Source organism: Rosa chinensis, chromosome 4 (assembly GCF_002994745.2).
Source record: "Rosa chinensis cultivar Old Blush chromosome 4, RchiOBHm-V2, whole genome shotgun sequence".
In the NCBI taxonomy this organism is placed as follows: Eukaryota; Viridiplantae; Streptophyta; class Magnoliopsida; order Rosales; family Rosaceae; genus Rosa; species Rosa chinensis.
In genome coordinates, this window is record NC_037091.1 from 53269192 (window position 1) to 53296546 (window position 27355).

The following is a 27355-nucleotide window of genomic DNA, read 5'->3' on the forward strand; positions in this document are numbered from 1 at the left end:
AAGCTGCTCATCAGTCAAAATAGTGGAAGAGAAGTTCTCAGGAGTCCACAACCGACCCAACTGTAACCAAGAAAGAACATAACCACCAGAGCCTATACTCTATTTTTTATTTTTTATTTTTTAGTTTTATTGATAATGATATAAAAATATTTTTATGTTTTAATATAATTTTTTTAGTAAAAAGAAGGGAAAAAAAATGCCCATCAACATAATTTTTATTTAATGCCTCCAGCAAAAAAGGTTACTATTAGTGGATGAATAGATGAAGTCCTAAAACTTGAACCGAAGTCGGAACATTGATTTGTTATTCAAGTTTCGGGGTTAAGTTGACTTGTGCAAAAGCTAGGAGGCCGGTATTTTGGCTAATGTACGTTTCATTCTTTGTTGTAAAGCAATCCTAATGCCCTCCTATCTAATCGTTTAGTTGGGAGACTCTCATGAATTAGCTGTCGCATACTGCTTTCGTGCATTTTGCACCCAAGAAATGGACCCACAATCACAGGTAAGATTTATGTATGGGCGTATGATTGTGTGATACCCTGTACTACTTTTGATTGTTAATTTAGTGTGCTTAGATGTTTCTGTACTTTACTGGTTTTATGTTCCAGACTGCTTTTTATCAATTCTTCATATTTTTCTTTTTATGAAGTTTACCACGAACATGGTAGCTTATAAATCCCCAAAATCTTCACTTTGACAACAAGGTAATTGAGATGGTGAGGGTTTTTTTTTGGTAGTAGACTAGTAGGTGTATCAGGCTTTTGTGCTGCTTTTGTTAAAGAATGGAGAAATCTTGAGGATTTGACTTGAAAGCAAAACACTTCCAACACTAGAGAGTATTACTGTATAAGTGAAAGTATTATTTAAATTTGCTGGTGTTGTTGATTCTGTAGAAGTGTAGATGTGACTAGTTAGTTTGATACTCAATCTAACTACTATATATTAACATGTTGACAATAAAAATAGAAGGTCCCAAATGTTTAGGAGTACAGGTGAATTGACAACCAATTGTATAGTCGTAGGATTTGGTTGGTAGGGCAAGATTGGATCTTATGTGTCTAGGGATACCAGAGAAGCTTCTGTTGCTAGAGGAAAGGCATTGTTAGTCTTATTAGGAGTGGAACATACACTTGGGTTGAGGTTTTTTAATTTTCTTCATTTCATATTGAAGTCATCTCGTAAGGGCGTCAGTCTAGGTTTGTAACTTTGTATACTTGTGTTTTATGCTATATTACTTTATCTCTCACTAGGGAAATTTCCAGTCCAGGAATGGTTGTAGAATTTCTTGATTCTGTTTGTGCAGGGCTTGGGTTTGTGGAAACTCTTCTCAATTGGTTTCCTTGGTTCAGCATTTTTCTTTTCTTTGGGCAAGCTGTCTTCTGTTGTTGAAAAAAAATAAAATAAAAAAATAAAAGAAGAGGAAGAAATCTGGGTTCTATTCTACTATGCCTTTGTGTTTTGGATATGAAAGGGCCAGATTTTTTTAGCACAATCTGATTCTATTAATTTCTAAGTGATTTGTTTTGGCAAAAAGAATGGTAAAAAACAAATCATGAAAGTACAATGGAAATATATACATGATTTAACCCATATTTTAATTTTCTGCTCTGCTGTTTTGCATTGAGGCAATTATAACTGACAGAATCAGAAACATAAGCTTGTAGATGGATTTCTTTCTTATATTGGGAAACAACTTAATGATATGACATAAAAAAAAAATGTTTATTAAACATTACGCTTGATATTATAGGATCTATGAACTTTACAAGGAAAGCATATGACATTTATCGAATAAAAGTTCTTCTCTTCTTTGCTTATCAATATTGTTACTACGTGCTAGTGGATAGTGGCTTTGATGTTCGTAATGTCAGATCGATGGACTGCATTTTAATAATAACAAAAAACTTTTATTTCAAGAAATTTTTATGGATGTCCATCCAAAACCTCCAACTGTGTGAAATAAAGTGGAGACAAAATTCTGCTATGTCTAGATGTACCTCAAACAAGAACTGTTAGAAAATGCTATCTGCATGCAGATCTCCCAAGCAAGGGAATACATATTGCTGTTATGAAAGGTGATGCATTTTAATGATTCGATCTCTACGGTATAACCTGTGGAGCAACTGTGAGATTTTGGTATAGTTCTTGATTTCTAAAGAATATTTAATTTTTTAACAGTTTGCTTTATTGCTTTCATCATACCAACATAAATAAATAGAGTTAAATACACATCTAATCATTATTGAAATGTCACAAACAAGAAGAACAGGGGTGTTAAACAACCTTGCGAGTTTACCCGAATGATATACGTGCAGAGTAACATGCATCCATTTATATTGGTAAAACAGAAACTTATGTAATTACCCTCCTCTTTTTTTGCTTGATTTAATTTTCTCTGCACATCACCCAGAAATTCATTAGTTGACTTCAAAAGGTTGGATATTATATTTGGTTTTTACATTCAAACCATGTGACATCTTTTGCTGCAGAAGCCAATTCAATTGGTGATTGGAACCTAGTTAGTATAGCTTGTATTGTTTATCTGAAGGTTGAACTCATATCGATTCATGAAGCTCAAGTTTCCTCTCCTTTAATAAGGATTTGATGGTTACATAGTGATGATTCTGTACTTCAGCAGTAGTCAATTCTTCATTAATTGATTTTTTTTTTTTTTTTTTTTTTACCGGTGATAAAGTTTGCCATGGTCATCCTAGTTTCTAACTTTCCTACACGGCTTCAGTTTGACAACAAGTTAGTTGAGATGGTCAGAGGTTTATTTGGAATTGTAGGTTTCACTAGGCTCTATGCTATTGTGTTACGGAATGGAGAACCTGAGGCTTTGACTTGGAAGAAAAATACTTCCAATGCTGGAGTTCTATTGTGTTAGTGAGATAATATTATCCAAGTACTTCTGGTCTTGTTCCATAGCCGACCAGTGACTACTTATTTCCACTTAACTAGATAACTAATATTAACATGTTGATAATTAAAATAGAATGGTTGTGAATGAGTGTTAGACTACTAGGTCCTTTGGTAATCATTCATATACTATTAGGATCTGGTGTCTATAGAACATTATTGAATCTCCTGTGTTCTTATAGCCAGTTATGCCAAATAATCTTCTGTCGTGAAAGGAAAGGTATTGTTACTCTTATGAGGTGTTGAGCTACTTAGATTGAGGTTGTTTAAATTTTTCTTCGCTGAATTTAAAGTTCTCTCTTCAGGGCGTGAGTTAAGAGTCATAGAATGTGTTTTATCCATGTTATCATCTCTGTAGCTTACTAGCAGGGAATTTCCAATTGCTGGATGGTTGAAATATTAAGTTCATTTCTCTTGTTGTAGGAGCTCTTAATATTGTTTATGCAGAGACTTGAGGTTATGGAAACTTTTCTCACTTGGTTCCTAGGCTTAGTTTCTCTTTTATATATATTTTCTGATGTAAGCTCCTTGCTGTTCTGGGTATTAAAGAAGTTTCTTAGCTGAAATTGATCCAAATTCTTTTCTAGGTAATTTTGTTGTTCAAGGAAATAATTATATCTAGGATTGCTTTCCTTTTGCTGCTTCTGCTTGGTCCATTTATCGTTGCTGCTTTAGAGTGTTTCTTCTGAATCGAAAATACAGTTTTGCTTTGGATTGATTACTCAACTGAAACAAGCACCGAAATATGGTTGGTTGTACATGATGGCTTCCATAGATGTTTTAACACATTTTCTGATGTCCTGTTTTGTTGTTTTCGTATTGAGAATATTATAAATGACAGAATTAGAAACACAGCTTTTTGTAGATTGGTAGAAGGATTTGTACAGGGAACGACAGCACACCGATTTAATATGTGACTCTTTTTTCTTTTTTTTTTTATAGATTTTGCAAATATATGTATATGCAATGTTATGCTTATATTACAGGACTTTATGACTTGTACATTGAAACATTTCAATCTAAAGTAGTTCTTTTCTTCTCTGCTCATGAATATAGTTACTAGTGAATGATGGCTTTGAGATCTGACATATCGTGTTTGTTTCATTCTACCAATTTCTCTAATATTCGATGGCTGGTTTTTGTTCTAAACAGAGAGTGCTGGAGGACATCATTGCTGCCATTGGTATTTGGTTAAATATTCCTGTAGAAATGTTGCCCAAAAGTCAATTAATCCTCCTATACCATCTTCTTGATTGGTTATCCATCAAGGGTTGTCAGGAAGTTGAGAGTATATACAAAATAATCATTAGATTATTTAATGTTCATGAGAAGCAGTGGTTGGGCATGTTATGGGGATCAAGAAGAACTACTCATGCGTTATGTGCTTCACCTGTTAATGAGGCGTTTTTGAAGATGTTATCAGATTATTATGGTGAAATCGCAAACTCAACTAGTTTTTGGCTGGATCATCTAAAAGCATTACATCAGTCAGGCGGTATCGTAACAGGCTTTGAACAGTTCTGCAGACAATCCAACCAAAATGATGTAGTTCAAAGTTATAGCCTCTTGAGGCTAACTGTAAGTTTTTCTGACTTAATTACCTCTTGGAGCGTTACGTGTGGTTGATGTAAAAATCAGTACATTATTTCTCTTTCTGTTCTTGTATAGGGTAAACATCGTTCTCGCCATACCGCTGCATATTTGTTATATGACTTATCCGAAAGACTTGTATGTGGAGAAAGGAAATGTAATTGAGGTAAAATTCTTCTGATTTGATTCCATTTGTTTTAGATGTTAATTATGTGGGTTAATTATATATCTTAATCAACAACATTACTTCCTATGCACTAAACTTGGAAACTTTGTATGCATGATAACCTCTTTCCTCTTTCTTCATCTTTGTTAACACTCCAGGCTTTGTCATATGCAAACCGAGCTTTCACAATACGTTGGCTTCTATTTGAAGCAACATTTCATAAGGAGGAGGACAAAAAAAAAACAGAGAATTTGGAATACATTGCAAGTCCGCAGATCTTGTGCCAGTGATCCCTGGTCTTATGATTCTATGGACTTTGACTTGGAAGACTGGTACTGCAGTCCCTGGAAAATTGTTGAATCTTTACTTGAAAGTCTACTTCAGTTAGGGATAATTAGAGAACTGAATGGAAATATAATTGGTGCAATTAGTGCTATTGAGCTCGGACGTGATATTTGTACAAACAGATTTCCCATACTGAGACTTGCTTTTTCTTCTGTTCTAGGTACGCCAGCTTCTGTTTCCTTTTTTTTTTTTTTTTTGTGTCGTTTACCATACATGCTATTAGTGATAATTGGTTAATTAACTTTCACCCTCAAATGTCTCTAGGAGGACTATACTGTAAGCAGCAACGTTTGGAGAAGGCAAAAAGTAATTTGAATAGGATATTCTAGCGTTCAAGTCTATCAATGAATTTCCTTGCACAAAGTGCAAACTGAGGCTGGAAGCAACTATTTTTCAGAATCCATTACTGTTTTTCGATAACACCAAGACCACCAAGACCAATTATTTTGTGAATTTATCTGATGTTAAAGAATGGTCAGCAGTTGCCTGAACCGCAGTCAATGATTCGGAGTGGAAAAATTATGTGAGTTGCTGTGACACTGGCTGTATTTGCGAGAACCTGAGAGGGTGCTGGCATTGTCTCCACACTGAGGTTATACAATCGAAGTCAGTGATCAATATTATACATGTGAGGTGGGAATTGGTGCGTAGATGCATTTCTCTCCGACTATATGCTGGGTTAGGTATGTTCAATATGCAGTTGTGTACTAACTAAATATGATCATTTAGTTTTCAGTCTGCAGAATCCATGTGCATTAACAGAAACAAGTTTATTTTCTATGTCACTACTGTACTCATAAAATGATAAGATTTATTACTATTTTGGCTGCAACACAATCACATTTAGAACAGTTATTAAGAAATTTCTATGGCATTAGTAGCCTGAAGGAGATGGAGAGTGCATACAGGAGTGGGTGTGTTATGTTTGTTGTGTGTTTTTGACTTTATTTCTTATGAATAAATTGATTCTCGTTTTGATGAACAAAACCTCATCTATGTATAGAGTATAATTTTATTCTTTTCTTCCCTTAGCTTTTTGGCAAGTAAGCACTCAACCCTGCACTCTCTCTCTAAAATCTAGAGAGAGAAAACAGATCTGAAAACACCATCACCCCTCCCCTTTCTCTCTTGCCCAGATCTGTATCCCTCCGGATCTAGATCGACGGCTTGAGAGTTGGGGGTGGTCTCTCTCTCTCAGCTCACTCTCTCTGCCGTTTTGAGAGTCGACAACGCCCCTCCAGTCTCTCCGCCCTTAGTGGTGCGTCTCCACCCTTTTGTGGTGAGGTTTTCTGAGCTTTGGTCTCAATTTTTAATCTTTTCATGTCTCTTTTCCATTTTATCTCTCCTTGTGCTTGCCCAATTTCTCATCAGATTTCCAGATCTATTCTCAAACCTCCCATCCTCCTCCATCTCAGACACCTCACCCTCTCATCTTCATCCGACTTTTCTCTCTTTCCACAACCCCATCTTCACTTCCAACCCTTGGAGTCTCGACAGGGATCTGTTCACTTAACTTCACACCTGTTGAATGCAGCAGTACCGGCAAGCCACTGCAGTGTGTGGACATCGCCGGACCAGTGGTGTTGTGATGCATGGTGGTCTCCACCTCCACGACTACCTTTACTAAGTTCTCTGTTTTTCTTGTTTCTTCCTGTGCATGCAATTTCAGTGTGGAGAATGATGGTGGAGAGTTATTTGGCCTTTGGAAGTCAAGCTTCTGTCGGAGCTCATCTGGCCATGGTGGTACTCACGGCGGCCAGCCTGTGTTGCAGCGAAGACTTTGGTTTTAGATCTAGGTTTTCTGGTATTTTGGGCTTTTGGGCCTCGGCTTGTCAGTTAGTTCTAGTTTAGGTTATGGGTTGTCTATTGGGTCTTCGGGCCCAGGACTCCTACTTTTCTGTATTACCTTTGTAATATGGGTTTCATCTAATGAATGAATTTATTTGACCAAAAAAAAAAAAAAAAGCACTCAACCCTGCAATTCAAGCTTATGTGGAACTTCATTCTTTTTTGTTTTTTACTATTTTCAGGGATGCTATTGGAGAGTAACAATCAAGACATAGATGGTATTTTGAAAAGCATGTCACTCCTAGTTTGTAGAGATGCATTTTCTGGCACGATCTCTACCAATTTGTTTCTTAATATAATGGGAAAAGAGATTGCTGGCTATTGTTTACCTGTTGAGTTGGGAGAACTAATATACAACATGTGTTGGTGGTCTCTGGAAGCCCGTTCTGCGGTAACCAGGTTATATAGTAGTTATTTATGTGATTATGCAATTTTCAGGATTTTCTTTTTACACTGTCATGCGATTCAACAATTTTTACCATGTTTTTATGTTGGTTAGTTATAACTTGTACCTATTTAGAGGTGACAACAGCATGTTTTGGAGTCTTAATACCACACAAATTGTTGCTTACTACTCGTGTTTTTGAATTATTCCTGTCAATCAGCGGAAGTAATTTATCAGCTCTAAGTGCTCATGGTCTTTGTCCGGATCTGGAAAGTTTAGCACTATGGTTGTTATTGACTTTTATGATAAGCCGGGAGGTTCCTGTGCTTTTTCGGAAGGTAAAACAATTATCGATCTCTCTTATTCTATATTCATTTCAGTTGTCTGCTTTTGATCTTTTTCATCTTATGATTTATAGCATTATCAATTATAAGGCAATATCTTCCACTTGTTTTAAATTAGTTTGGACTTTACTTGTCGAGCCTTGACATTGTTAGTTGATTGACTTTGGAGTTTAACGGGTTTCTAAATTACTTGCCGCACTATTTTCACTCAAGTATGTTTCTAGTCACTCCGACAAGCATCTTTCATTATAATCTCTTGAAAATTTTGAGTGTTGTACTTCAGATCAATGGGCTGCCTATTTTCATCAAGTTTCATTGGTACCTTGAGTGATGAATTTACCTTGCAAGATTAAAGCAAACGGTAGTTGACTTTGATTAATTTGCCATAGAGTACTTATTAGAATTTTCTCAAACCTTTGTCTTCAGGGTTCAGATGTCCCTGGTTCAATTCAAACCATGCTAGCTCCAGACAAGATTGATGATCTTGCAAAATTAGTGACAAATTTTTTTGATGGCCTCCCTGGTACTCCAGTAATATGTATACGTCTTTTTGGAGGTTCTTACGACAATTGTCATCTTCTCCCTCGATCCATCAAGCATCGATTTTGGTAACACGTTTGAAATAGAATTGCAAACCTATTACTATGTTTCTGCCAATCTCTGAAGTCATACAAGGTAATTAAATTTTTTTATGGGCACAAATTTTTTTATGCATAAACATCATTTCATAATATGCAACTTTTACTAGGAAAAGGCCGTGACCGGGATGAGGAGGCAGCAAAAAAATGGGTCTGTCGATGGGGTTTGCAAGGTTCCACTGGGATTGATGATATAATTCCAGAGTATCGTATTATAATGGAGGGGCTTCACTTGTCGGAACCGGGAGGAGTTAACCTTATATCACTTGATCGTCGCCTACAACAATTTGTGAAGTAAGTGATTTGAATTATGTTGCATATATCATGAAGTTAATATAAATGTCTAAGTTGGATCTCGTTTGCATCAGTATGACTACACTAATGTTAGGATCTTGATTTTAAATTAGGGGAAATGATCATTTACCCAATTTCAGCTTAAAAATTGCTCACTTGCTCCATTAATAGTTTTTTGACCCTATTTACTCAAAACACTCTAAGGGATTATTTCCCTAATACCTAATTAATTCTTTTTTTATTCTTTTTATTTATTTTTGGGACTTTTTTTGCCCTCTCCTTCTTTCTCACTTAGAGAGAGAAGTCATCCTCCACCTTGTTGTGCTCCGGTGTCCAGTGGCCGGCCGCGGTCTCCTGCGATCGGTGACCAGAGTCCGGCGTCCAGTGACCGGAATCCGACAACCAATCACCTGAATCCCGAATCCGACTGCCGGCGGACTCCGGTGACCGGATTCCGGCGTCTGATTTTTATTACCCCCCAATAATACTTCGTAATCATATTATTGCCCCCCAATAATCATATTATTGCTCCCCAATAAACTTGTTATTAGGGATCAATAAGTAGTGAAAAATGAAGATGTTTTGAATTTTGAAAGCTTTCGGAGGTTTATCCAAATAAATAATTTTATTATGCCCCAATAAACATTTTATTGCCCCTCAGTAATCTTATTATTGCCCTCCAATAATCATATTATTTCCCTCAAGTGAATTGCATAGACTCCCAAAACCAAAATGAATACACTACAATTATGTTCAAATGTACACGTTCACTTTTTTTTTCTTCTTTTTTTCCCTTTCCCATTCCGGAAGCTCATAGTATACGAAAAAAAAAATAAAGTGCTCTGGGCACCCATCAGAGTTTGAGGCCGGCTCAGCAACTAGCTCCGCGACACCTGCTGCTCAGATCTGGCGCGATCCTGATGCGGCGCTGGGCACCCGAGGTGGGGGTGCCGCTGGGAGGGAAGTGAGGGGAGGAGGTCGGACTACCAACGCCGAGCCGGAGTGCCAACGCTCTGGTTCTGAGAGAGAGATCAGAGAATAGGGATGAGAGAGAAAGAGCAGATCGGGGAGAGAGAGAGAGGTCGGAGAATGGGGGATGAGAGAGAGAGCAGATCGGCCAGGGAGAGAGAGAGAGAGGACGAAGAATGGGGGATGAGAGAGAAAGAGCAGATCGGGGAGAGAGAGAGAGGACGGAGAATGGGGATGAGAGAGAAATAGCAGATCGGGGAGAGTGGAGAGAGACAAAGAGATGCACATGTAGTTAATTAATTGAGTTAAGGGCAAAACTATCATCAAATATTAGATTGGATAAATGGGGTTAAAAAACTCTTAGTGGAGCAAATAGGCAATTGTTAGACTAAAATTGGGTAAGTGGTCACGGCCCCATGGCCTTTAAATTAAAGACGATATTTGCTGCTTTAAAATGTAGTTGAACTCTTGACTAATTTCTACCATATTTTCATGCACTAGGAAATTAGAAACTGTGTGGTTTGGATCTTCCAAGTATGTGCTTCTTGGGGAATGGTCAAGCTGTAATGTTGTGAAGTCGGCAAATGAGAAGCTACGTAAGAAGCTGGAGAAGAAACCAACAAATCTGAAAGTCCTCATTGGGACTTCTACAGATGCCTTGAAGGAGAAAACGTTCTTGTCACAGCTTTACTCCAGTGGTATGAAAGAGTTGACTCCATGGGCCTTGAAACAAATACAGGAAGAAGTATAGAGGCTTGAACGCATTAAACCTGATTTGGAAAGAGAACCAATTATCCTAGTGTTGGATCCGGAGATTCAGGTATATTCATTATCCAAATGGTGTTAATTCTGGAGAAAGAAATATATAGTCAATTCAGCACCTCATTAAACAAACACCTAATTTAGAATCTTGGAACTTGACTAAAGGATATATGTCCAGGGTAATAGCCATCTTCTTTTATTTTTTTATTTTTTTTTATTTTTTAACTTGCTTACTGATATGATTGTCCGTGCTCATCGCCACATCACCCAGAAGTTGCTTGAAGCATTGATTCATGGTGACTTTCTTAAGCAATGGTTCGTGACATATATTTCTCTTTTAGCTGATTGCCATTGCATTGCATTAGTTGACTACAGTAAAGTTGGATATTCTGTTTGGTTATTATTTACGAACAATGTGAATATGAATAGGTTTCGTTAAGCTAATGCTTTTACTGCATAAGTTCATTCAATAGTTTGGTAACTCGAACCTAGTTAGTATAGTTTGTATCGCTTTCTCCTTCAATAGGGATCTGATTGTTAATATTGTACTTCACCGGTTGTCTTCCGAACTACTTTTCTATCATTTTTACATTAGTCGTTCTATTTAGGGGTGATAAAGTTAACCACAAGTCCACAAGTTACTTGAGATGGTGAGAGGTCTATCGCTTTTATGCTATTGCGTTATGGTCCTATGGAATGGACAAATCTTGAGGCTTTGACTTAAAAATAAAATACTTCAACGATGGAGTATTGCTATATTGAATCGAGTACTTCGGATGTTTTAGCTGGCTAGTAACTACACTTTGATACTTAACAGAATAGCTTGTATTAACAAGTTGATAATTAAACTAGAATGGCCCCAAATGAGTTATTAGAGTACAGGTGATTGATAATTAATTGTATACTATTGGATCTGGTGTCGATAGGGCATCTCCGTGTACTTGTTTTCTGGTAGAACCAAAGAATCTTCTGTTGCGAGAGGAACGACGTTGTGACTGTAATTAGTAGTGGAGCTCTTATTTACTTAGGTTGAGGTTGTTCTATTGTTTATTTTCATCTTTTTTAATATATCATCAGTAATGATGCTCATTGTAGTTAATCACTCTAGTACAATGATCTTAAACAATGACTAATTGCCTTAACAGACGTTACCTGTGGAGAATATGCCAATTTTAAGAGGCCGGGAGGTGTATCGTATGCCCTCAGTTACGAGCATTAGTGAAACCATGGGGAAAAACCAATATCGCAAACGTCAAGTTGGAAGTAGTGAGATTCAACGTGTAGATCCTTTAGATGCGTTTGTGCTTATCAATCCAGATACTACTCTGCCACTATGTGGAGACTACTTAGAATGGTATTTAAAGGACAGAGGACTCGAGGTAATATTTCTGTTATAACTCTTATACACACGCATCTCCTATAACTAAAAGAAAGCTCCACGTTTAATTTGAATAATTGCATTGTGAAGGTATACACCGGAGTTGAAGTTCAACCTTTTGAAAGATTGGCTGATCTCTTGGGAAAGAAGATATTTACATATATATGGGCCACAATTCCGGTATGACAATTTCTAGGATTTAGAAAGATTATACTTTTATGTATTATTTGTTTGTTATGGCCCTCGTAATTAATTTACAGGTGGTTTATCTGTGTGTTTTTTTGGTGTTCAGGGTTAGAATATGTTCCTTTAAAATTAGTGGAGAAACTATAGAACTGTGCTATGCTACGATGCACGGAAACGTGAAAATGCCCGTGTATCCCATATCGAAATGGGAAACGGGTCGGAAACGCGTATCCGGATTTGGAAACGGTTTGGATACGTCCGTATCTAATTCAGAAACGCTAGAATGTAAATAAATAGGAAACGTGGGGGTAATACTGACTTTTTACTCTGCAAAAATTGAAAATAGAAAAAGAAAAAAACAAACAAACAAAAGACCAGATCGAGAGAGAGACGCGACCTCAGCCAAAACTTTGTTCTGCAAAAACGAGACCCAGATCGAGCTTCGTCGTTCCTCTTCGGGGCTTCATCGTTCCTCTTCGGGACTTCGTCATTCGGTCGTTCCTCTTCTGGCTTCGTCGTTCGGTCGTTCCTCTTCTGCTCGGAATCTTTTCTGGTTGTCCAAGTTGGATGAAGTTGATGGTTGTTAACCTGTTATTAGTTGTATTAACCTTTTATTTGAACCTTTTGATTGATAATGTTTGATTGTGATAAACTAGTACTTTGTTTATGTTTCATATATATTTTTCTAATTATATATATATATATATATTTAATTGGTGTTTCCTTCACGTTTCCGTTTCCTATTACATTTAAGATTTGTCGTTTCGATGTATCCGATTGTATCGTATCCGGGTACTCGTACCCATATCGGTGCTTTTTAGGTGCTATGACATGCTTGAAGGGGTGTGGGAGCGGTTCTTCAACACTTAATGGCTGTTTTGCACCAAGTAATACTGCTCTTTCACATTTGCATGCCGGTGCTCCCCTAGTTATTTGTAACTTGTGGGAAATGCTTGCTGGAGAAAATACAAGATTTTTACAACGGATGATGAATGGATGGTGGATTGAGAGGTCAACACCACGGGGGGGCTCAATGGCATCATACATGGTTAAAGCTCGTGAAGGTTGCAATCTAAAATATGTAGATCGATGGAGCACAAATATGTTATGGTGTACCCACTGGTATATCAGAAAGAGATATCTCACCCCAGTGATCAAGCAGCAGGCTGGTGTGAGGGGATACTCCTACACCGGAGTTGAAGTTCCACCTTTTGAAAGATTGGCTGATCTCTTGGGAAAGAAGATATTTACATATATATGGGCCACAATTCCGGTATGACAATTTCTAGGATTTAGAAAGATTATACTTTTATGTATTATTTGTTTGTTATGGCCCTCGTAATTAATTTACAGGTGGTTTATCTGTGTGTTTTTTTTATATTTAGGGTTAGAATATGTTCCTTTAAAATTAGTGGAGAAACTATAGAACTGTGCTATGCTACGATGCACGGAAACGTGAAAATGCCCGTGTATCCCATATCGAAATGGGAAACGGGTCGGAAACGCGTATCCAGATTTGGAAACGGTTTGGATACGTCCGTATCCAATTCAGAAACGCTAGAATGTAAATAAATAGGAAACGTGGGGGTAATACTGACTTTTTACTCTGCAAAAATTGAAAATAGAAAAAGAAAAAAACAAACAAACAAAAGACCAGATCGAGAGAGAGACGCAACCTCAGCCAAAACTTTGTTCTGCAAAAACGAGACCCAGATCGAGCTTCGTCGTTCCTCTTCGGGGCTTCATCGTTCCTCTTCGGGGCTTCGTCATTCGGTCGTTCCTCTTCTGGCTTCGTCGTTCGGTCGTTCCTCTTCTGCTCGGAATCTTTTTTGGTTGTCCAAGTTGGATGAAGTTGATGGTTGTTAACCTGTTATTAGTTGTGTTAACCTTTTATTTGAACCTTTTGATTGATAATGTTTGATTGTGATAAACTAGTACTTTGTTTATGTTTCATATATATCTTTTCTAATTATATATATATATATATATATTTAATTGGTGTTTCCTTCACATTTCCGTTTCCTATTACATTTAAGATTTGTCGTTTCCATGTATCCGATTGTATCGTATCCGGATACTCGTACCCATATCGGTGCTTTTTAGGTGCTATGACATGCTTGAAGGGGTGTGGGAGCGGTTCTTCAACACTTAATGGCTGTTTTGCACCAAGTAATACTGCTCTTTCACATTTGCATGCCGGCGCTCCCCTAGTTATTTGTAACTTGTGGGAAATGCTTGCTGGAGAAAATACAAGATTTTTACAACGGATGATGAATGGATGGTGGATTGAGAGGTCAACACCACGGGGGGGGGGGGGGGGGGGGGGCTCAATGGCATCATACATGGTTAAAGCTCGTGAAGGTTGCAATCTAAAATATGTAGATCGATGGAGCACAAATATGTTATGGTGTACCCACTGGTATATCAGAAAGAGATATCTCACCCCAGTGATCAAGCAGCAGGCTGGTGTGAGGGATACTCCTACTTCCCCATCCCCCCCCCCCCCCCCCCCCCCCCCCACACACACACACACCTTGGAAGGGGCCAACCATAGCCAATTCGATAATTGTTGCTGAGACTGATGGGTGTGCAACTCAATGGACTTAACTCTTTGTACATAAACTGACACTAAGCACCATTAGCAAGATCGGTCATGAGGCCGGCAGTCCGGCACACATGGCAGCCACCGAGAGATGTCCTAGCGATTACTATGAAGAGTCGGTAGAAACTTTTCCAGTAATCGCCAAAAGTGAGGATCCTAAAAGTGATTACGATGATTCTTCTTACCTTTTCTAGCTACGCGACGTCAGTATGTGATTCAAATGGAAACAATCGAAACTAGGGAGGATTCACAATTTAGTCGATTGATGGTTACAGCGTCTCTTTCGCTTGGCGTTTCTTACAAATTCAATCTTTTGCATGCTAATTTTGAAATTGCAACTTGATAGTTTGGCTGTTTTGATTTGGTCTATCTGCTGGTGTTAGTGTGTTACTGGTCTATGTGATGTTAATTTATCAACTTTAATTGTTTGAAGAAGATAAATGGAGTTGAAACTAGAGAAAATCAAAATCGAAAATACAAAGGAGAAATTGGGTTGTCTACTTTTCCTGAAACTTTGTCTTTGTTGTTGACAGGATGGGAGTGTTTTCCATTTAACTAGTATGAAATTTATTTCGGGTGCACTTTCTGAAACATGGATCTTTCTTGGTTTCATTTATCTGCAACTCACTTTTGGTTTTTCTTTAGCATACACAACTTCTCTTCTTCAAACTTTGACTCTTACTATGAGACTCAGTAATTATGTTATTGAGCGTTTTTTTTTTTTAAATAAGAAGAAGAAACAAAATTAGTCTTTTTTATTCTTTATTGTATAATCTTATCATATTTTTTGTTTAATCTCATCATTCTTTGTTCCATTTTGTTTTGAAGTTGTTTCAAAAACAAAAATACTTGAGATCCCAAATATCAATACCAAATGATGTGGCAGGTGCCATATCATCAAACTATTTTTAACATGTATTCTTATATTTTATTTTTATTCTTTAAAATGGAAAGATCAATAATTAAAACTTATTGTTGTTTAATTAGAAAAAATTGTATATGATAAACAACAACAAAAGGAACGAAGACCCCTTAAATCATGGAGACTTTAACACGCAACTGTAGGAGAAGGCGATCAACCAAAACAGAGTAAATAGAATACAAAGTTGTGTATGGCTTAATTCATTAGTTCATTGGTAATTGAATAAGGGAAAAATGCACGAACAGCGTCTGGAGACTCTGAGGACTGTCAAAATGATACCTGAACTTTCAAACGTATCAATGTGATACCTGGACTTATATTTTCTTGTAAACATAGTACCTATATCAACTTTCCGTTACGGCTCTGTCAGTTAGAGTCACGTGTGACGCATGTGAGGCCGAAAATGAGGGCAAAAAAAACTTTTCCACTCCATCAAATCCTAAAGGGAAAAATGCACGAACAGTGTCTGGAGACTCTGAGAACTGTCAAAATGATACCTGAATTTTCAAACGTATCAATGTGATACCTGGACTTATATTTTCTTGTAAACATAGTACCTATATCAACTTTCCGTTATGGCTCTGTCAGTTCGAGTCACGTGTGACGCATGTGAGGCCGAAAATGAGGGCAAAAAAAACTTTTCCACTCCATCAAATCCTAAAGGGAAAAATGCACGAACAGTGTCTGGAGACTCTGAGGACTGTCAAAATGATACCTGAATTTTCAAACGTATCAATGTGATACCTAGACTTACATTTTCTTGTGAACGCAGTACCTACATCAACTTTCCTTCACGATTCTGTCAGTTCGAGTCACGTCTGATGCATGTGAGGCCGAAAATGAGGGCAAAAGAGACTTTTCCACTCCATCAAATCCTAAATGAATAAATTGAAAATTGAAAATAAAAACATAATAATTTATTATACTGACAATAAAAGATGATTAATTTTTTTTCTTTTTCTATTAACCAAGATCAATCCAATATATTCTAAAAAAAAAAAAAAAAATCCCAATCCGATAAGTATGAACCTAACATTTCTTCATGTTCATCTTCTCAAACCCAGCAAAAAGGCAAAAAAAAAAAAAAAAACAAAACAAAAGAAAGCTCAATTGTTCATGTTCTTGAACCCATTCTTGTTCATCTTCTTAAACTCGACAAACCAATTTTGAAAGAGAAATGAAAGATCTGGGAACTCCAAGAACAAAAAAGAATGAGAAATAATTTTTTTTAGCAAAGCTTCTCCCTTGTTCGATTCACTTCTAAAACACAAAACCAAGTCCAACTTATTTTTGTAAAATCATTCAACCCTATTCAACTCCCAAGTCTGCCTTAATTGGTGGCAACACCAGCAACTGCGGCAAGGACCACGAGGTCCGCGCCCCGAAGAAGGGGCCGAGCATTGGATCTAGGAGAAGACCCGCTGCCTTATCAGCTTCCGCCGCAAGGCCGATGGCTTCTTCAACACCTCCAAGTCCAACAAAGAAAGTACGAAGACTTGGATTGCAAAACAATCACAGATGTATAAGATTGAATTAACACAAAATTTCATTCCTCCTTTGAAATCACCTCAACAACATCAATGCAGACTTGTTGTGAAATGGGCAATGAAGAAGAAGAACCAAGAAAACGTTGCAGAAACCCTGAATTTCATTTTTCGTCACCACCCACACCCACACCCACACCTCCACCAAAACTCGAACTCAAACTCAAAATCCATTAATATCAAGTTATTAACTACAACAAAACACCAGCAAGTAATGATATAGATGATCTCTCCGCCCTCCTCCTTCCTCGATCTCAAGTCCATCTTTGAGTACCGTCGAAGTTTCCAAAGAATCCAATCCCAATCCCAATCCCAATCCCAATCCCAATTTCAATTTCAATTTCAATTTCATCCTCCAAAATGAAGGACATAGTCTTCTTGAAGCCTCACTTGTCAAAGATCTGAAATCGGCGATGAAATGCGCCGCTGATCCTTTCATCGAGGTCAACCGCGTCAGCGCTATGTGCCTGAAATCGAGGAGTACTGAGGTGTTGTTGCGGGAGGAATTGGCGAGGACAACCAGTCTTTTTAGAGAGTGGTTGATCGAGGGGAGAGGAAGAAGACGAGAGGTGGAGGGGTGAAAAAAATTAATTAAAAAAATTAAAGGTAAATCAGTCTTATTACCAAAAAAAAAAAAATTTAAAATGTTTTTTTCAAAAAAAATATTTAAAATTTCAGTTATAGGGAAAATCAGTCTCTTTACCTTCATTTTGTACCTCACGTGCCTCACACAGTCACACGTAGTAAATTTAACGGTGCTGTGACGGAAAGTTGATGTAGGTACTACGTTGACAAGAAAATATAAGTCCAGGTATCACATTGATATGTTTGAAAGTTCGAGTATCATTTTGACAGTCTTAAGAGTCTCCAGACACTGTTCGTATATTTTAAATATCAGTTATAGGGCAAATCAGTCTTTTTACCTTCATTTTGTTTGTCACGTGCCTCACACGTACGTGGTAAATTTAACGGTGCCGTGACGGACAGTTGATGTAGGTACTACGCTGACAAGAAAATATAAGTCCAGGTATCACATTGATACTTTTGAAAGTTCAGGTATCATTTTGACAGTCCTCAGAGTCTCCAGACATTGTTCGTGCATTTTTCCCATTGAATAATGATCTATTATACACTGTTAGTGGTGGTGGATTTCATCCTGCTAGAAATAGAGATATGTAGTGATGGTGTAAATGAGAAATGGTGATTTTCAATTGATGCCCAGATCCATCTCTATTGGGTTTTAAATGAGTTTCAAATGAAAATTTAATATGAATTCTGATATTGTTAGAGGGAGAAATAAATAGTTGTACTATTATATATACAGTCTCCTAGATTTGATGTAATTTCTTTGCCCTATTCTTTAGATTTCTTTGCTTTTTTGATTTTGCATATGTGGTTGTTTTGTTTGAGGAAGGGCGGTAGCAGAATTGATTGTTTAGTGAACCACGTTCTTCTTTTTGGCTGATTAATTAGTTTTTTAGATGAAATCAATTAAATTTGCTGGAAATTAGTAAATTGAATGTTATGACACATAAGACGCAAACTCAAATGCCATGTCATTCGGTATTGATTTTTGGTATAATTTTTGGTGTCTATAGCACTGATCATATAAAAAAGAAGCCGTTGGAGAGTTTGGTTTACTTTAAGAAAGTATCAAAAAATAAAATAAACTGAGCAAAATTACAAATATAAGGTCGGCTGTCCAAAAGAAGTACAAATTTACAAATATAAGGTCTGTTTTTCTGCTCTCCATCTTTTGGCTTCCGATCTCGCTCCCAAATCAAGGCCTCATCACTCCAACTCCAAGTATGATATGTTTCTCTATCCCTTTCAACTTATATCTATTTCTTCTTCCATATGTAGTTTGGTTTCTTTCCACTTTCTCGATTTTGAATATGTAGATTTAGAATATTATATTTTTTCTTAGGGTAAAAATCACAAATAGTACCTGAACTATACCTCAATTTTATCAATGGTACCTGAACTTCAATTTTGATCACAACTAGTACCCAAACTTTTCGATTTCATTTTAAATGGTACCTAGAGCCACCTTAGGTCACTATTCCGACTAAAAATGGCATGTGAGGCGATCATAATGATGATCTTTGGGGATTTCAAGGGTTGCGATTATAGCGATGATCTTTTTGGTAATAGGCTTTCCTTGAATTTTTATTTTTATTTTTTTAAATTTTTTTTGGATTTGGCTTTTTTGGCCAGAATAGTGACCGAAAGTGGCTCTAGGTACCATTTAAAATGAAATCAAAAAAATCGGGTACTAGTTGTGATCAAAATTGAAGTTCAGGTACCATCGATAAAATAGAGGATAAGTTCAGGTACCATTTGTGATAATAACCCTTTTTCTTATGAACCTTGATAAATTCTTAGCTTCTGAATTTTCAGTATCATAATTTCATGTGTGTGTGTGTGTATATATATATATCTTCTGATATGGTTATAATTGAATTTCTAATTAGGGTTTTTGCGACAATAGATAATAATATCTTTTTGAAAAATTGGGTCAGGGGTCCGATGATGAAGACTACTGCTCTGTGCGAAAAGAACCCACTTCCTCCCGGTGCGAAAGCGAAGAGCAAAGCCCGCCAGCACGCGAAATCGAAGAGAACGGAGAAATTGGAAAAGGAGGAGATATTGTCCAAGGAAACTGGTGATACTAGTTTTCATGATTCAGACCCGAAATTCTTTATTAACGAGGAGTTGTTGGCTGCTATGAACAAAGAGCGCCTTCTGGGGCTTGGGCCTGATCAAGAAATGTATCCTCGTCCGGTGACTGATCAAGAATATATTGCCTTTTTTGATTTAGATGTTGAGGAATATGAGCTCATGGCAAATATAGTGCGTAACGATTGCCTCATTGCTCCTGAATATATAGGTGAGCTAATATTTAATTTTTAACCTTTCCTTTCCTTGGTAATAAGTTTGATATGGTGTAGTTAAATGGCTCGATTATGTTTCAAACTGTACTTTTTCTATTTTAGCCGACTTGATCATTATGAATTGATTCTAGAGTGTTTATTGATATATTGCTCTGATATGTTGGCTAGCTTGGAAGAAATTGGGAATGCTTTTAGCTTTAGATGAATCATTTTTTTTCTTTGTTGTGTGACCTTAAGCCTACCCTTTTTCCCAAACTTAAATGTATCAAGTTATATTTTTTATTATTATTATGGCACTGTTGTCAAGTTACTCACGTTTCAAAAATGTTTTGTTGTTGTATATTTAGCCCTTTAATATGATGAGTCATTTGGGAACTGAACTGATTCAAGAGTCCTCCTTTATCTGTTATATTGTATACTGTACTGATATACTGCTTTGATGTGCTGGCTGGCTGAAAAATAAGGTGAATGCTTTTTTGCTTGAGATTAACCCTCCAAATTTTTTCTTGTAGATAGCGAAAGTTGCAGCACCAACTCCAACTTAACGGGTGAGGTTGCCCCAACTCCAACTTAACAGGTGAGGTTGCCCCTTCCTTTGTACTTGAGTGCTGCTTTTGTGGTTTGGCCTTAGCATTGTTCTTGTGGGGTTGTGATCTGTTCCTTTGGTTTCAGCCATTTAATATGTTCAACCATGGGTTCCCTTAATCATTTTGGGAATTGAACTGATTTAAGATTTTTCATGTATGGTAGTTTCTTTTTGAATTTCTTCTTTTGGCACTCTGCTCTGAGATACTAGCTGAAAGAAACTGTGAGAGCATTTTAGCTTTGGAATTAGACTACAATATATTCTACTCTTAATGGTGGAATCTCTGTTTTAAAACAAGACAAATTGCTCTCTACCATCTTCAACTTCCTTCAGCGGATGTAAGGTTATGTGTAATGTATGCTGTTTCCTTTCTGGTAGAAAACTGCTTTTGGCCTCTACTTTGTCTGTTGTGGTTGAATAACTAACAAGGTATGTTTTGAGAATGTTTCTTCGATTTTAGCCATATATGATTTGAGAATAAGAATGGTCTTGTATTGTATTGTAAAAGAAGTTCAGAATGCATTTTAATGAGATTAGATTAAAATCCCTTCTTTTTTCCCCCTTTTTATGTTGGATTCAACGAGGCAGGGACTCTATATGTGCGTATATATGTTTCCCTTAAAATCTAGTCATTTGTTTTTGCCATTCTTTCAGATTCTCTGTGAATTTCCGTGCAGCATGAACCCAGTTGGCAACTAGCTGTCTAGACTTCTAGACTTATTGAAACCTTATTATTGTTTATTAAACTTTATTATATAATGAGACTACCATGAGATTACCTGCTGAGGCTCTTAAAATGTCGTCTTGACCCTTTTTTATTGTCTGTGTCGCTGAGGTTCACTATCCATCATGTTGACCGAATGTGTCTTGCTCTCTAAGTGGTCCTGTAGTTTCCTTCAGATGCTCTTTTAGCTGATGTTTATGTTTTTTAAGTGGTATGATCCATTCACTGTATGGGACTTACAGCAATTGTTGCTGATGACTGTCATTGAACTCTAGAGTAGACAAAAATATTCAGGAATCCTTAAAACAAAAAAATTCTAAACATGATTGAATGAGAAGGAAATGTGTGAGGTTGACTGGATGAAGTGAGCTTAGAAATGAAGTTGATTGCCATGAAGTTATCAAGCTTTACTTTTCATTTTTGTTCGTAGCTGTGGTGCCCTTATTACAGTAATATGTTTTTGCCTTTCTGGTTCAATGTGAATTTCCTTGCAGCGTGAACCCCGGTTGGCAGGTCTACTGGCAGTGCTTTGCTTGAGTGACGATCTATCAAACTAACTATGAAAGACTTCCAGACCTATGAATATCTTATTTCCTTATTGTATAATGTCCACTATGTTTGGATTAAATACTTGTAGAAACAATTCAGGCTCTTGAAATATTTGTCATCTTGACCCTTTATTATCGTATATATTTTCGGGGGTTAGTATTCGTTATGTTGGTTCTGTTTTTCAAAATAGTGGCACTCTTTTGTTTTTATGAGGAAACTGTGTGAGGTTTTTGATGAGGCCACTTTACTAGCTACCGTTGTGGTGATGTTGTGGTTATTTTTGGGATTTGTTTAGATATTGTTCTTCTAATTGCCCCAAATCTACATTGTTTTCCATGCAAACCAAGATGATATTATCCCTTATTTGGTATATTCTAATACTCATGGAACGATTTCAACAATGGTTTCAATAGATGACGAAAATGATTCATCCTATTCCTGATTTCCTGTAATGCATGTCCTCAGTTGAAGGAAGCAAAAACATCATTAGATTGCCGGTTTCCGCTGCATCTTCGTTATGCCTCTGTCCGGCATATTCTGTTTCCTCAGAATGATTGATTTGTTGTGGGTTAGACCGGTTAAGTTCAACTCCCAAAGCTTGAACCAATGAACCTTCTACTTACGCTTCTAACATATTTGGGTCAAACCCGATTAGCAGGCCAGCAGGCCCAAGGTGCATGGAAGGAGGAAACCCCAACAGGATCTTTCCTCACAAGCAACCCCTTTTCACGTAACATTCGGTTTCTTTTCATATGTTTACCAACACAAATTAATCAAAATTCTCCTGCTTCAGGATTGTATCGATTTATTTATTCTGTCTCCTCAAGTCCTCATCGCTCCAAGTATGCTCTCTCTCTCTGTAGGATAAATTAGGTCTAAAGCGGAAAGATATTATTAATGTGCTTGGGCAAACCCATATAATTTTGTATCTAATTCCTTGGCATCTGATGAATGTTCAATGGATAGATCAAATATGTGTTTGCATCTCTTATAATATTTTTCTATGATTGATTTTCCAATTAGGGTTTTGGGTAGATAACCTCGATGGGTCGGAAGCAAAAGGCCGGCGCGAAGGCGAAATCGAAGAAGAAGGCGAAGAAGAGAGAGGCGCTGAGATTGAAGGAGTCGTCGTCGACCCGGCTATGTCTTGCAACTTATGAATTTAAACCGTTGACTGAGGAGCAGCTGAAATTGCTGGATATGATGAAGACTCATGAGAGATTTACGGGGCCCTGTGAAGTTGAGGATGATTTAGGTCTCACTACTGATGAGGAGTACATGTTGGCCAAAGCTGGACAACTTGAAATCAGCGAAGCCAGAATGCGTCATCTCGATAGCATTAAATCTGAGAGGTTTAACTACTTTAACAAATATAAGATATTTGAAGAGGAATGGGATGAGTTGAAGAAAAGAAACCCAGACAAATACAAAGGTGAGCTAGGTTATATGTAATATTTAATCACGCCTTCTTACATTCTCTGTGGTATATTGTGAGAAACCTAGTTGATTATGTTTTATTGGCACCGAGAGCCATTGACTGATTCTAAAATTTTATATATGTTGGCTGGTTTCCCTGCAGGCTGGAAATACAGTGTCAATGCATTTTAGCTTTAGACTAAACATACAGTTTTTCCTTTGTAGGTGAATATCCTCCCGAAAAGTATACACGACTTCCTTGGCACATAGACACAGAAAAGTCTCTAGCAGTCCGCCGAAGCACAAGTATGTAATGACTCATGTTGTTTGTTTAGCTGTGATCAATCTACTCATGGTTTAAAAAAAAAATGTTTTTTGCTTTTTAATTTTCGATGTGAACTGATCGATACAAGAGTTCTGTTATATGATATTTTAATGTACCAATGCTGATCTGATAACATATGCTGGCTAGTCCGAAGAATGTGTCAATGCATGTTAGGTTGAGATTTAACCTACAATTTTCTTCTGGTAGGTGGATGTACTCACAAGGAGCTTGATGCTAAGCCTAAATCTCCTAAAGAATCACCAGCTGCAACTTCTGACAGCGGCAATGCAGGTGAGGTTTTAGGTGCTTTTGTGTTTTGGCCTTGGTATTGTATTGAAGTGTTTGATCGTACGTTGTGGGGTTGTGGTCAAATTACTCAACAATGTTTCAAAATAGTGTCTCTGGTTTTAGCCCTTTATTAATCATTTTGTCCTGTTGTGAATGCATTTAACTTTAGATTAGAACTACAATTCTTCTGTTAAAGGTGGAATGCCTGACTAAGAGCTGACTTTGAGCATGAAACACCTCTTTCTTAGTAAGGCCTAAAAGTGATATACCAAGGATGAGGTGATGTTAGTATCGTATATTGCCCTTTCCTTTGTGATAGCGAACAACTTATGGGCTATGGCTTCTAATATAGTAAGTACGGTTCCTTGATAGTTGTATGTTGTGGTGGAAATGTGGAATGGCTTATGACAATGTTTTAACATTGTTCCTTCGACTTTATCCCTTTAATATGATAAATCATTTGAGAATCGGATTAAATATAGAATTTTCTTTTATTGTATCTCTATTGCACTGTATTATTTGAGAAGTCAACTGATTGATATAAGAGTTTTGTTATATGGTATTTTAATGTATCGATTACCGATCTGATAACATATGCTGGCTAGTTTGAAAAAAGTGTCAATGCACTTTAGGTTGAGATTAACCTACCATTTTCGTCTGGTAGGTGAATTTCCTCACAATGGGCTTGACGCTAAGCCTGAATCTCAAAAAGAATCACCAACTGTAAGTTCTGTCAGCGGCAATGCAGGTGAGGTTTTAAGTGCTTTTGTGTTCTGCCCGTAGTATTTTATTGAACTGTGTGATCGTACATTGTGGGGTTGTGGTCAAATTACTTAGCAGTGTTTTAAAATGGTTTCTGAATTTAGCCATGTACTAGTCATTTTATGATATTGTGAATGCATTTAGCTTTAGATTAAAGCTACAATTCTCCTGTTTATTAAAGGTTGAATTCCTGACTAAGAGCTGATTTTGAGCGTGAAGCACATCTTTTTTAAAAAGGACTAGAAATGCTATATGTACCTAGGATGAGGTGCCTTTATGTGGATTGTATATTGCCCTTTCCTTTGTGATGGTGTACTGCTTATGGCCTCTAATATAGTAAGTACAGTTCTTTGATACTTGTTTGTTGTGGTGAAAATGTGGAATGGCTCTTGACATTGTTTTAACAATGTTCGATTTTGTCTCTTTAATATGATCAATCAATTGAGAATCGAACTAATTATAGAACTTTCTTTTAGTTTTCTTTATTGCACTGTGCTTTCTTGTATTCTAAAGAATTTGTGAATGCAGTTAAGGTTATATCAAGTATAGGTTTAGAATCAGTTTTCTTTACTATTCTATAGTTATAGTTTTTTTGTTTTTGTTTTTGTTTTTTTAAAGTTTCATTTACACATGCTCTTGTAATTTGATCAGTGTAATCTCGTACAATTCCATTTTAATCAATCTATGCAGCTGTTAGCCTCACTGTCAAGTTCCTCTGTTTTTGATGAGGTGCCAATGTGGGTCCGAGCCTTTTGCTGATATGAATCCTAGAGTAGACAAAATATTTAGGAATCCTTGAAACAAAAATATCTAAGCATGATTGGATGAGAAGGAAACGTGTGAGGATGACTGGATGAAGTGAGCTGAGAGCCGAAGACGTAATTGGTTGCCATGAAAATAGTTCTCAAAGCTTTACTTTTTATTTTTGTTTGTAGCTGTGGTTGCTGTTATATTACAGTAATATGTTTCTGCCTTTCTGATGCAATGTGAATTTCCTTGCAGCGTGAAACATCGGTCGGCAATTCTGTTGGCAGTGGTGCGTTGCTTGAGTGGCCGTCTATCTAGCTAACTATTAAAGACTTCAAGACTTATCAGTACCTTATTATTGTCTATCAACCTTATTGTATAAGTTCCCACTATGATGGGATTAAGTACTTGTAGAAACATATCAGGCTCTTGAAATATTTGTCATCGTGACCCTTTATTATTGTATGTTTTAGGGGTTTTGTACTCGCTATGTTGGTTCTGTTTTTCAAAATAGTAGTGGCACTCTTTTGTATTTACGGGGAAACTGTTTGAGGTTTTTGATGAGGCCACTCTACTGGCTACCGTTTTGATGATGATGAGGTTATTTTTGGGATTTGTGTAGATATAGTTATTCAAATTGCCCCAAATCTACATTATTTTCTACGCAAACCAAGATGCTTGAACTATATTATTATCCCTTACCAAAAAACTCATGGAACAAGTTCAATAATGGTATCAATCCTATTCTTGATTTCCTGTAATGCATGTCCTTAGCTGAAAAAAGCAAAAACATCATTAGATTGCAGGTTTCCTCTGCATTCGTTATGCCTCCGGCCGGCATATTCTGTTTCTTAGATGATTGATTTGTTGTGGGTTAAAGCGGTTAAGTTCAATTCTGAAGCTTGAACCTTCTACTTACGCTTCTAACATATTTGGGTCAAACTGCAATCAGAAAAAACTTTGGAAATGCCTCATCATGCTTAAAGGATGCCAAAATGTCATTGTTGAAGGTGACTCGAAGTTGGTCATTGATGTAGTCAACAACATAGCCAAGCCACCATGGAGAATATTTCAGATTGTTGAAGATATCCGGAGGATTGCAAAAACATTCAATTAAGCAAGTTTCAAGCACATTACTAGAGAAGCAAACTTCATAGCAGATATTTTTGCCAACCTTGGTCATGGAACCACTGAAACGAAAGTTTGAGAAAATTATTTTCCTTTGAAGCAACAAAAGCTTTATTGTTTGACCATATAGGGTCAGAATGCCCTAGAGGCATTTGTATTTAACTGTGGTTGTGGATTCCTTATATAAAAGAATATATTTATTATAAATAAATATTTGGGTCAAACCCGATTAGCAGGCCCAAGGTGCATGGAAGGAGGAACCACCAGCAGGATCTTCCCTCACAAGCCACCCAAGTGTACAAAACTTTTCACGTACCATTCAGTTTCTTCTCATACGTTTACCAACGGAAATTAATCAATATTCTCCTGTTTCAGGATTGTATCGATTCTATTTCTTCTGTCTCCTCAAGTATGCTCTCTCCCTGTAGGATAAATTAGGTCTACAGTGGAAAGATTATGATTCTGAATATTAATGTACTTGGGCCAACCCATATAATTTTGTATCTAATTCCTTGCCATCTGATGAATGTTCAATAGATCAACTATGTGCTTGCATCTCTCATAACATATTTCTATGATTGATTTTCCAATTAGGGTTTTGGGTAGATAACCTCGATGGGTCGGAAGCAAAAGGCCGGTGAGAAGGCGAAATCAAAGAAGAAGGCGAAGAAGAGAAAGGCGCTGAGAGAGGCGCTGAAATTGAAGGAGTCGTCGTCGACCCGGATATGTCTTGCAACTTATGAATTTACTCCGTTGACTGAGGAGCAGCTGAGATTGGTGGATATAATGAAGATTCGACTACTAGAAAAAGGGCCTAAGGGGACTAATAATATGTGTGCCTTTTGATACCTATAGGGACAAATATGTGTCCCCATTGAGCTATAGAGACATATATCATATGTGTGCCTATTGCTAAATAGAACACATATCTCAAGCTCAAGTGTCCCCATATTATAATGTGGACCCCATGTATTCTAACTTCATCCAAATACATATTGAATGATATAGGGGTAATTCCCGTTTGCCCAAAATTCTTAGGTATTG

The 27355-nt window shown here is 37.0% G+C and overlaps 2 protein-coding genes across 2 annotated transcripts; both read left to right on the top strand.

Moving 5' to 3' along the window:
* Positions 1-400: 400 nt before the first annotated feature.
* Positions 401-4674, top strand: LOC121052868 (separase-like). The gene is made up of 3 exons (XM_040518796.1): positions 401-502; positions 4072-4497; positions 4588-4674. Exons 1-3 carry the CDS (start codon positions 485-487, stop codon positions 4672-4674), a joined length of 531 nt encoding a protein of 176 aa, XP_040374730.1. The 5' UTR covers positions 401-484.
* A 14667-nt stretch (positions 4675-19341) lies between these two features.
* On the top strand, positions 19342-25757 carry LOC112200525. The gene is made up of 8 exons (XM_024341562.2): positions 19342-19782; positions 20299-20363; positions 21591-22487; positions 22669-23077; positions 23287-23367; positions 23594-23677; positions 24339-24422; positions 25439-25757. The coding sequence occupies exons 4-8, from the start codon at positions 22690-22692 to the stop codon at positions 25441-25443; spliced, it is 642 nt and encodes a 213-aa protein (XP_024197330.1). The 5' UTR covers positions 19342-19782; positions 20299-20363; positions 21591-22487; positions 22669-22689; the 3' UTR covers positions 25444-25757.
* The last annotated feature ends 1598 nt before the right edge of the window (positions 25758-27355 follow it).